At 34.4% G+C, this 12,742-nt stretch overlaps 1 protein-coding gene across 1 annotated transcript; it reads right to left on the reverse strand.

Moving 5' to 3' along the window:
* Positions 1-404: 404 nt before the first annotated feature.
* Positions 405-12,702, reverse strand: LOC105345624 (serine/threonine-protein kinase VRK1). Its single transcript, XM_011453818.4, has 13 exons — positions 12,543-12,702; positions 10,675-10,723; positions 10,334-10,471; positions 10,195-10,250; positions 9,870-9,939; positions 8,512-8,708; positions 8,189-8,293; positions 7,842-7,974; positions 7,085-7,205; positions 3,272-3,330; positions 2,925-3,082; positions 1,334-1,634; positions 405-915 (listed from the first exon to the last, which is right to left on the reverse strand). Exons 2-13 carry the CDS (start codon positions 10,706-10,708, stop codon positions 821-823), a joined length of 1,467 nt encoding a protein of 488 aa, XP_011452120.3. The 5' UTR covers positions 10,709-10,723; positions 12,543-12,702; the 3' UTR covers positions 405-820.
* Positions 12,703-12,742: the final 40 nt, after the last annotated feature.

Genomic DNA, 12,742 nt, shown 5'->3' on the forward strand with positions numbered 1-12,742 from the left:
AATCTGATACAATGTCAAGAGAGATAACCAAGAAGTTTTGGACATGCAAGTTTTGATATGGCTGTACAATTTATTTCACAGCATTTTTTGACAGATATTTGTATAAGAATGATCACATGCGTAATATTTAATTCCATGTAAATTAATGAAATCACCACAGATGCCATGCTTGTCTTGACCTTAATTTCAATGTAACCATCCTTATTTATTGTTATATTGTAATTGTGGTCAAAACAGAAAATTAAGATAAAAATAGACCTAGCCCCAGGTAAAATTAATATACATGTATATATGGTGATCTATCTTGTACATCTATGCTGTATATGTACATTTGTACACAGACCAAATTTACCCACTCTTTACATTTTATAAGTTTTGTGAGAAAAAAAAAAAACCACAAAGCAATGTACACGTATTTCATTGTTTAAAAAATTCATTTTTATCTAAAATATTTTGACAACCTCTGAAAAAATTATCATAAGTTTTTAAAGAAAATCTACAGATATTGATGAAAAGTAATTCAATAAGAACATGTACACAATACATGCAAATTATCCTAATCAGGATTTTTTAATAACCATTCTGTGACTAAGGTTCTGTTACCATTCAGTCATGTCATTGTATTAATACCAAGAAAATATCTTATCATATAAAGTATATGTTTTGTAACAAGAATGGTAACGCATTCCTCGACAGTTCAAGTAAAATGGTACACATATCAAGAAATAAAAACAGTTTCTGTTGGGGGCCTGTTTTCCTGTGAACACATGAATGACTATCCTACATGTATAAGTAACTCTATCTCTCACTACGTTTAAACTCAGCAGGGGGAGGTCTGAACACAAGCATCAACTTTGGGAGCCTTACTTCTTTTAACTTTGCGGCGAGTAGTAGATGGTTTTGATAATCTAGTGCCTGTGAATGAGAAGTAAGAAACAATGGAATTCTCGCCACACTAACGATGCAAATATTGAATATTGTGCTGGTAATAAAAACAGGCTATAAAGTATACTGTATTCCACAAAGAGAAATGATGAGACTCTATAGTAACTGTTTAGTGTTTAGATGAGTACTGGTATATCAAAATAATGTATACCATAATACATAATTAATGTATACCATTAATGTTTACCATAAACATAATCAGACACAATATTCTAACAATTATCAGTAATCACAACTATGATGACAACTTGAACACATTTTTGGCATTCAATTATTAAACAAACACAGTGTACACATGAATATATGCATGTAATATTTCAGCAACTCCAAGGTGTAAAAGATGTATACCAATATCAAGACACAGAACAATATTGAATCCAGGAAGTACCTTTAGCTGGAGATTTCACTGGACTTTTGACAGTTTTGACTTTTGTTGGACTTTTGAGTTTTTGTGGACTTTTTACAGCCTTCCCGTTTACTGGAGATTTCACTGACGCTGGAACCTTAGGGGTGCCTCTACCCTTCCCTCCCTGTGGGGTGCCTTGCCTGCGCTTAGCAGCTAGTTTTGGTGTACCCTGATGAGAACCAGAGGCAGCAGCTGCTTTTGGTGTCCCTCTGACTTTTTCCACAGCTGTTTTCTTTGGAGTAGAACATTCAGCACCTCCTTCACTCTTCCTTTTGAGTCCCCTCTGAAATTAAATTGGAAGAATTTTTACTTTCATAATGAATATTGAAACAACAAGATATCTGTGAGCCAATGCTTACTAGTAATGTAATACCCCCGCTCTGATGTGAATATACAAAATAAACAAAGTCGACATTTAACAGGAAGTTGACTTCCAATTGGCATGCCAAAAGAAAGGTGTGTTAAAATTTCAAACATCTGCAAAGAATAGTTGCTAAGAAATCATTGACACAAATTTGTTTGAAAATTTAGGCTAAAAAAAAAGAACAAAATCGACATTTAACAGGAAGTTGATGTATTATTGGTTCAAAAATAGATCCCAGTATATGTCATGCCTAAACAAAGAGTGTAGGCAAAGAGTGTTTTAAAATTTCAAGCACGATAAATAGTTGCTGAGTAATCGTTGATGGGGGTTTGTTTTAAAATTTAGGCAAAAAATAAACAAAGTCCTCATTTAACAGCAAGTTGCCATTCGATTGGTACAAAAAAAATTCCACTATATATGTCGTGCTTAAACAAAGAGTATGATAAAATTTCAAACATCTGCAAAGAAAACTTGCTGAGAAATCTTTGAGAAAATTTGTTTGAAAATAAAGTCGACATTCGATTGGTACAGAAATAAATTCCACCATATGGCATGCCTTAACAAAAAGTTTGATTACGGTAAATTTTAAGCACCTGCGATAAATAGTTGCTGAGAAAAATGCTTCAGAAATTTTTGTTATGGACAGACGGAAGGACACACAGACATACAAGGCTAAAATTGTATACATTGTACCCCTTTTTCTTTTGGACTGAGGGTATAAAAATGTTAATGTGACAGCAAACTGGGTTTTCTTTTGTGTGAACATTATCCATAATCCATTTGTCAACCCTGAATTGATAAACACCACCTATTCATAGAAATGGAGTACTGTATATGCAATATTTTGCCAAAAAATTAACCAAGTTCAACAGTCTAAGTAATATGCACATCTCTGATATATGTACAACTGATCTGCAAAACATCAACTTTCTATCTTGAAAATTGTAGGAGGAGTTATCCGTACAATAGGGTTCCCTTTTCGCAATCATTCCCACACCGTCATTTTCACCATTTGTAAACCAGATTTTTCCTATGGAAAACTCAGTTGCAAATTATGAGAACCAGTGTCAACCAGGTTTTATATCTTTTCAAACAAATCCTAACCAAGAAGTCAAAATAAAATTTTTTTCTCAACCTACACTTCGTAACAAAATGTAGTTTACAAATTAGTTTGTTGAACAAAAGGTATAAACTGGCAGGCAGAATTACTTTGTTTGCTGGCCCTGATATCGGTAGGCTGAGTTTCCATTCATCTTTCACACCTAACTTCTTCAGTCCACCTTTAAACACTTCCTTGTATTTTGTATAATTTGGCTTCTCATCATAGCCCAATTTTGATACCATGGTAAGAAATGTTGAAATTTCATCTGAAAAAAAAAGCTGATAATGCTTGAAAAAGTTAAATAAAAAAGAAACAGAATTAAAGTTATGAGCCTTCTCTCCAACTTCTGAAACTTCAATACCGATTGATTTGAAGCCAAACTTACCATTACCATAAAACATTAAAAGAAATAGGCAAAAAATTCAAAATATACATGCAAGTTAATGTACAGTACCTTGTGATTCCCCATTTGGAAAACAAGCTTTCATCAGGGAAGGAATGTTTTTCATATACCTACAAGAAGTTTTCATTTACAAACTTTTAAACAAGAGGCCCATGGGCCACATCGCTCACCTGAGGAACAATAGGAATGATAAAGTCAGCTTAATGGAGTCATAATACAAACAATCTGGACAATGTACAATAATACATGTAGATCCTGTATAAATAAAATCCATTTTTCCTCCTTGGAACTCGGATAGCCCTGATTGCTGCCAATATTTACTAGAGCAGACTTTAATCACCGCTCCTGCACATATATAGGGACTCAACGTTACACAGGCAGGGATGACCGCACACCTACGCAACTCAACAGGTACCAACGTTCACGCAAGCAGGGATAACGCAAGCAGGAATGACCTCACACTTGCGCCAACAGCTCAACCTAAAGCAAGCAGGGAGTGCCGCACACGAGCGCTAGAAAGGCCAGAACACCAGCCGGGAGGACCATACACTAGTGCTCCACCGCAATCACCACAAGCAGGTATGACCGCACACTTGTATTAATGCGATACAGGGCAGGAATGACCGCACACTCTATATCATAGGTTAGAAATCACGAAGATTAGATAGAGCAGGGGTGTCCACACACTCAATCTATCCATACTTGTTCAAGTTTAACCCTAAACAGTCGCTCGTCGTATTGCAATAGACACTGTCCCTATATATGTGCCGGCCTAAAATAATTCATAGTATCTAAAAATTGAAAATCAAAAATAAACAAACTAATCCGGCCTAACCCAAAACTACTTATGCAGAACAACTTATAAACATTGAATATCTATTATTGTATAAAAATAATCATCAAAATAATTGGTTAACAGTGGATGCATTAATTAAAATAATCAAGAATCAATAAATCAAGGGCAATAACTCAATACAGTAATACAAAAAGATTCTAATGAAAAAATAGCTGCCTGCTTCAATTTTATAGTCATATCACATGTTGAGTATTGCAGTTCTCAAAAAGATCCTTTACAATTGTTTATATGTAAGATATTTAGCTGCATCAAACTCTGAACCTTCTTGTGAGGCCAAGGAATTGTCCTGGAGCCAAAGTCTTAACAATTATAATGAATCAACTTGCTGATTAGTTTCTGAGAAGAAGATTTTTAAAGATTTACTCTATATATTCCTATGTAAAACTTTAACACCCCACCCCCCAATGTGGCCTCACCCTACCCCCAGGGATCATGATTTTCACAACTATGAATCTACACTACCTGAGGATACTTCCACACAAGTTTCAGCTTTCCTGGCTGATTAGTTTCTGAGAAGAAGATTTTTAAATATTTACTCTATATATTCCTATGTAAAACTTCGACCCCCCATTGTGCCCCACCCTACCCCCAGGGATCATGATTTTCACAACTTTGAATCTACACTGCCTGAGGATGCTTCCACAAAAGTTTCAGCTTTCCTGGCTGATTAGTTTCTGAGAAGAAGATTTTTAAAGATTTACTCTATATATTTCTGTGTAAAATTTTAACACCCCCCCCCCCAATGTGGCCTCACCCTACCCCCAGGGATCATGATTTTCACAACTTTGAATCTACACTACCTGAGGATGCTTCCACACATGTTTCAGCTTTCCTGACTGATTAGTTTCTGAGAAGAAGATTTTTAAAGATTTACTCTATATTTTCCTATGTCAAACTTCGACCCCCCATTGTGGCCCCACCCTACCCCCGGGGGTCATGATTTTCACAACTTTGAATCTACACTACCTGAGGATGCTTCCACACAAGTTTCAGCTTTCCTGGCTGATTAGTTTCTGAGAAGAAGATTTTTAAAGATTTACTCTATATATTCCTATGTAAAACTTAAACCCCCATTGTGGCCCCACCCTGCCCCCGGGGGTCATGATTTTCACAACTTTGAATCTACACTACCTGAGGATGCTTCCACACAAGTTTCAGCTTTCCTGGCTGTTTAGTTTCTGAGAAGAAGATTTTTAAAGATTTACTCTATATATTCCTATGTAAAACTTCGACCCCCCATTGTGGCCCCACCCTACCCCCGGGGGTCATGAATTTCACAACTTTGAATCTACACTGCCTGAGGATGCTTCCACACAAGTTTCAGCTTTCCTGGCTGTTTAGTTTCTGAGAAGAAGATTTTTAAAGATTTACTCTATATATTCCTATGTAAAACTTCGACCCCCCATTGTGGCCCCACCCTACCCCCGGGGGTCATGAATTTCACAACTTTGAATTTACACTACCTGAGGATGCTTCCACACAAGTTTCAGCTTTCCTGGCTTTCTGGTTCTTGAGAAGAAGATTTTTGAAAATATCTCGAAATTCTTCATTAATTTCTAATTATCTCCCTTTGAAAACGGGTGTGGCCCTTAATTTTCACAACTTTGAATCCCCATTGCCTAAGGATGATTTGTGCCAAGTTTGGTTGAAATTGGCCTAGTAGTTCTTGAGAAGATGTTGAAAATGTGAAAAGTTTACGGACAGACGGACAGACAGACAGACGGACGGACGGACGGACAGACGGACGGACAGATGGACGACAGACAAAATGTGATCAGAATAGCTCACTTGAGCTTTCAGCTCAGGTGAGCTAAAAACATAAGATTTGAATACCGGTATATTGAAATCATTCTGCATGTCTTCACAAAGTATTCAATTACCGGTACATGCAATATGAAGAAAAAAGCTCTGAATGCTGTACAATGTATATAGGCAAGTTTCTTGATTTTAAACTAACCAGAGCATCATGTTTACGATGTACAATCAAAGTACTGAAGTACTGACGGTAGTTGATTTTATCGATTATCATTCAAAATCAACGATATGTGATTTTGCATGGCATGAAGTACATCAGTAATCGAAATATTTCTGAGAAATTGTATGGATCCAGGCAAGATTGAACTCTTGTCTTGTTCAACCAAACGCTCGACTGTCTCCGTTTATCTCTGACAAGCAAGAGAGACTCAAGAGTTTTGTCGGATAATAACGGAGACAGCCAAGCGTCTGGTAGAACGAGACTACATTGATCTCTAGCTTATGAATACATACGACTTTAAAAAATATCTGAACTGTTTGTACAATTTAAAATCTTATTATTTTCATGGTATTAATAAATAAGTTTTTTGAGAAACAATTCTTCAGAATACATAGCATCGAGTTTATCAATTATTTTCAAGAACTAAGTGTTGTCAGCGGTATTGATTTGTGCTTAGGTCCAAACACTGTTTCACTTTCGCTTTGCCCGAGTAAGTACATAGGAGAGCTGATTAAAATCAACTCCCAAAAATTAGAGTTTCAAAGCACAAATGTCAAGACAACTGAACTTAGAACTACATGTATACGAGTTATTTGGGTAATCCTCAGTGTGAGAGGACCCTATTTCTGTGAGATATGAAAAGAGGAGACAACATCTGTCAGTCATTCTAAACATACCTGTAAAGGTGTCATTGAAACTTATATCTAATATTAAAACTACCCGTATATCTATCAGAGTTGTGGGTTTGATATCAAAACCAGAGGGTAAGGAAATGACATTTTTGTGTGAATAAAATTTTGTTTGTGCGTGATTTGGATGAATTTTATTGCGATTTTATATTTAACTATATTAAAAAAACAATATACTATCTTATAAAAAATTTGAGGATTGGATTTTCTTGATAAATGTTTTTGATGAACTAAATGAAATTAATTTCCTTACAAATATTTCTGCTTTTACAAAATACACGCATGTCCATATACATGCAGTAAACCAAACATCTCCAGAATTTTATAAATGAATTAAGAGTTACTTGAGTTTAGAGTTTGCCACATAATCTTTGTCCAGTAGTTTATCTTCCCATGGCAATTTTCCACACAGCCACTGCAGCATACAAAAGGCCAGGATCTCCATGTCTCCTCTTCGTGAAGGAGCTGAAAAGCCAAATGGATTGACCATTGATGATTGTGCTGCTTTTGAAGTATATGAATAATGAATAATACCAGTAATTCTAATATCGGTAATAGTCAGGAGGCAAAAAAATAAACAAAAGATATACTGATAAAACATTTGTCAGCATCATCAGCCACCTAAATTTCACAGTAACATTACCATCCTAAAGATGTTATGTATTCTCCATACATAATATAGGGAAACAGTGATTTTTCTACAGCCAATAATTCAAAAGCTACAGGCCACTTAATAAAAACAGAGAAAATCACTGGGAATAAAGGAAAAGTGGAGATTTGTGTAGAACTTTGAATAGAAAATTGAAAGGTCTAACATACTGTCTAGACAAAAAGATATCTTTGTTTTTCATGATACCACTCAATTAAAGTCAATGATGAAAAACAGTTTGTAATACACTGTAAGATTACACAATCATAGAAGCAAAATCCACGATAAATGATACCTGGGGTATTAATCAACTAGTTTTCAGGTATTTAAAAATTGAAGAAATGTGAAATGCAGAGAAGTGGAATTCGTTAAGATCAGACATCATTACTTTCTTGAAGTACAAGTGCAAGTTTATAACTTCATCATTCAGTAGAAGTTTAATGTTGACTTACCAACTCCTTTGTGGGCATCAGTACTTGTAAACTCGATGGTGCCGTCGTGAGCTTTCCTGGGGTCCTCTTTGTACTGTTTGTGAGATCCGTCTGGACTGTATTTCAGGGCTAAGCCATAATCAACCAAAAATACCTGAAAATTGGAGATCTTACTCATCATGATTGAAATACATGTATATTCACTTTGTAAACAAGATTGAAATATCTTTTTCTGGAAAAATTTACCGCATGGGGTAAAGAATAGAAAGGGTTTCAGAGCAGCTACTCTTGACTCAAAATACCCTTCACTGACCTTATCGCAATTGAAATAAATATATATGTATGATTACCAAATGATTTAATATTACCTGATCCTGCAGTTGTTGTTGATTGCTGAAGCCTAGAAGTATATTAGAGGCTTTGATATCTGCATGGACATAACCATTCTCATGAAGGTACTCTAAAGCATCAATCTACAAAAAAAAATTTTTTAAATAGCTTGAGTACAAAAACCATATTCAATGATGAACAAATACTTTGAAGACAGATAATATGCAATGCATGTACATGTAGTTGGAACACAGGAAAATTATTTCAAAACTTAAATGCCTGTAAAGCAATATATGAATTTGAAAAAAATACAAAGAAAAAACATTCTATGATTCTTCAGTCAGTTTAAATATAGATATACCATTCTTAATCCTAAAGCCAGTACAGTTTCCTTTGCAAAATGTTTTCCACAACCTTCAAATATTTTCTGCAAGTCTGATCCAAAGCGGGGCATGACCATGAATCGGAAGTTCTCTTTATCCCTCTGATGAGTGCCATGGGCTATATATTTTGGAACTCCCAGGTATTTCATCTTTTTGTTTTTAACCCAGTCATCAACTGTAACAGTTAATATGATGTACATTTATTAAAATAAACAGAAATCTGTTTCCATATTGAAGCACACAAGTCACATTATACAAGTTTTCATTACATCCCTATACAATACATAACAGATTATATTGTGCAATTTTTTTTCTTCTCAGGATGAATAAAATTGTTGAATAAAAGTATTTGTAGGGGTAGAAGATTATAGGCCATGGTGCATGAGAAGAAGACGCTATATCATGTGCTGACGTCGAGGCAAAAAACTTGAATTACAAAACAAAATCTGTTATGAAATTTTTACATTTGAACTAGAAATGGCACGAATTTGTCAATAAAATATCCGTAATTCAATTATTAAAATGCTAAAACTAAAAGTTATTGTTATTTTCAGTAGTATATTCTCACTATATAACGCTATACAGATGATTAGTCAATAATTTCAATATTAGCTCATACGATAAATATTGACCGATCAATATTTTTTAATAATGACCAGCTAGGAATAATACCTAGAGAATAATCTCTCCATTTCAATTAATCACTTCTGATTTGTTGATTCGTAAATGGTGACATAGAGAACTCTTCACGACTCCAAAACAAGGTGTCGACGTCATAATATGCAATCAGTCAAGGCAAGTAAACAACAGACATGCAATGCAACAGTTTGCTTTCATAACTGATATAAGGATTTGCGAATTACTGCCGCAGTAAAATCAGGTAGAGCATCTGTAACCTAATTCCTACGGGTGGCAGAATATCACCAGTAACCATTTGACGTCGATGATATTTTGCAAATTAACTTAACTTGCTCAAAATTGAATTCGTGAATTCTATGTTGAGCTGAGAAGTTTAAAGGGATCTGTTTTCTTAAATTAAGGTATGTTTCTCCATATAACAAAAAAAAATGTTGGCTGTGCTTTCGGGGCAACACTGATTATATTAGCCCCATTGGGACGAATATATTACCCTCCGCTTCGCATCGGGCAATATTTCGTCCTTCGGGGGCTAATATAATCAATGTTGCCCTCAACCCCAGTCAATATTTGTATAACATTACATGCGTAATGTTTATTATACATACACATTAATCTGCATGACTGAAACTACTTTCTGCAATTGCAATAAATTACATGTAAGTGAAAAGGAAACATGGAGCTGTTAGGTCACACTTACTCATATCTGGTTTAGATACACGCTGATAGAAATGGAGTTCACAGAACAAAGGTCCATTGGACAGTGGCTCCTGAAAAGTTAGTAGGATACAATCATTTGTTGAAAGTGAGGGAGTTCCAGGAATCACAAAACGAAAATTATACTAAAGAGTGGAATACTTGAATAAATAGATGAAATTCTAAATCCATTTTTCATGTATGTAAAAGGTACTCAGCCATTCACATTTTTCCGCCGGAAGAGAAGAGCCTTGCTTTGTATCAAAGGTGGGTTTATTATGTCATCAAAAAATTATCAGTATATTCCATTGTAAAATATCAGGACTTACTATTTTTATCACATGCTCAGCTGTTGAAGGAACTGGAGTGTTTGCATCTTCAGATGCTGAAATCAAAGGTAGTGCAACTTTAGGATCTATTTTCAATACAGATTCATAATTCAAAGAAAATATGAAAAAGAACCCTTACCAAGATAAATTAGGCCAAAGCCTCCCTTGCCAACTTCATTTCCAAGCTTCCATTGCTTCTTTTTTAGATCTTGAAGAATAGTTCCACTAGCAAATGGTGCAGGGAGTTTTGGGCCTTTAGGAGCCCTTGGCTTCTTGGCTTTTTAAAAAACGTAACAATGAATACAAAATAAAAATTACATTGCAACACTCCTTGTTAAATGTAACCCCTTCAATTAATACATCAACCTGACTAATGATTTACTGACGATTTTCGACAAATTCAAACCACAGAAATGCTACAAAATCACAATTAAATGATCTTCACATTAAATTTTTGTAAACCAACATTATTTTCATTACCAGCTGCACTTGTTCCTGCTTTTCCTCTTGGCATAGTCCTTTTTTGTACCTAATTTTAAAGAAAAATACATATTTGTAGTGAACATGTATCCTGGTATTTCTAATAAACATTCTGCCTAGAAATGCTTTTAAATTACTTTAACAGTTGATTAAAAACTATCATATCAATCAAAACATATCCAAACTGCCTTATATCAATTTGTATAAGCTCTGATATATAGTTTTAATTTATATAGAATTTGTTAAAAAACTAAGGAATACCCAAGATTTTGAGATATTTCATTGCATATTTGTATTGTAACAATATTGTATTGTATCTATTTATTTAAGGAATAAAGAATCATTCTTCGATTATTATGAGGTGATAATTTTGATCGGGGAAGATCAAATCCCAAGATAGATTCAATCACACCCTGATCAAAATTATATGTATGACCTCATAATATTCAAAGAATGATCTCGTATAGGCGGATTAAAATTAGAATATTAAGTATGCAAACCCTGCTTGTGCCCCAGCAATATGTCATTTGAATTTATTGGACTGTAGAGTACGAAATCGATATATAGTGTCATCACAAAGACTGGGGAGAATGTAAATATTATGTTTTAAAATCATTTCATATTTCTTCAAACAATGAAATGCTTTCTTTGGTGATTCAAGTGGGATATGAAGTTAGCAACAATACTTGTAATGGGATGGGAGAAATAATGACGAACCAGACAAGGATTCAAACCTGGGCCCTCTTGATTATCAGGTAACACCAACTGAGCTAACTGGCGCCAGTATTTGAACCTTCTGACCATCACATATTTATCTAACTGGTGCCTGTATTTGAACCTTCTGACCATCACATATTTATCGAGGTGTAAATGATGGAGATAGAATTCATTTCTATGTACATTATCACAGATTAAATAGTGTATTACTTGTTTTTCGATTTAATAATTTCATATTCTGATAAATTGTGAACTCAACAAATGACTTTTCATATTAAACATGTGAGGTGGAAAATTTATCTGGTGACAGTAGTGATGGGAATCGGTAAGAATTTCATAATCGATGATTGGGTTACTCTAACTGACTAATTATCGATTATAATCGGACATGTAAAAAGTACATCAATTTTAACAAATAAATCATAAGAATGGGTAAATGATGACTTTCTGTGGTGATCCAACTGGTCCTTTGTTCATTTTATAGAACCAAAAGTACGCCCAAGCCCAGAAACATGCTTTGTTATACGGGTAGAAATACAAGAGTTTATTTATCTGCACCTTTAACTTACACAAATAAGTCAAAAGCAATAGCTGTGGTTGGAAAATAAGGGTTAAAAACTATTATGCTTGTAAAATAAAATAATTAACCGATTAATCAGAATTTTAAAAATGCAATCGATTGCTTGGATTACGTCAGCAATCGACTGATTTTCGATTTTAATCGATGATTGGAACACAACTAGGTGACAGCAATATTAATTCACTTTAATACAGACAGACATGCTTGAGCTGATGATGGTGGTTCAACATTATCTCTATAGTCTATCAACCAACATTTTCTGAAATGGTTTTCAACCACTTATTTCACAAAGTTCTGACATAACCATGATAATTGTAACATAGCAATATATAGATTCTGTTCTGTTCATTGTTCCGTAGCGAGTCTTGATGTACAAATGTAAATTGTGTAAACAATCTCATTTTAACTAGTTCTGATAGACCTATTTCATATAAGTTAAGTAAATCATTCATTGTCTTTAACTCTTTGTTTCTAAGTTTGTTAGCGTTATAAAATATGTATCCTCTTATTTTGTTTCGTTTTAGCTTGAAATAAGTTAACAAATATAAATATATCATTTAGAAACATATACTTTGCTGTAAATATTTCAACAACGACTGTCAGATCCTTGACATCTTTAACTCCAATGCATCTTCAGATGATAAATTTGCAGGTCCAATATTTACTGATGCTGGTAAGACTCACAAGGTGATATCCGGAAGTTCAAAAACTTGCGCCAGTGAATTTTCTATTGTTAGTTTCGATTGGTCGTTGCTGAAAACGAAGTTATAT

This window comes from Magallana gigas, chromosome 6, assembly GCF_963853765.1.
Source record: "Magallana gigas chromosome 6, xbMagGiga1.1, whole genome shotgun sequence".
NCBI classification, from domain to species: domain Eukaryota; kingdom Metazoa; phylum Mollusca; class Bivalvia; order Ostreida; family Ostreidae; genus Magallana; species Magallana gigas.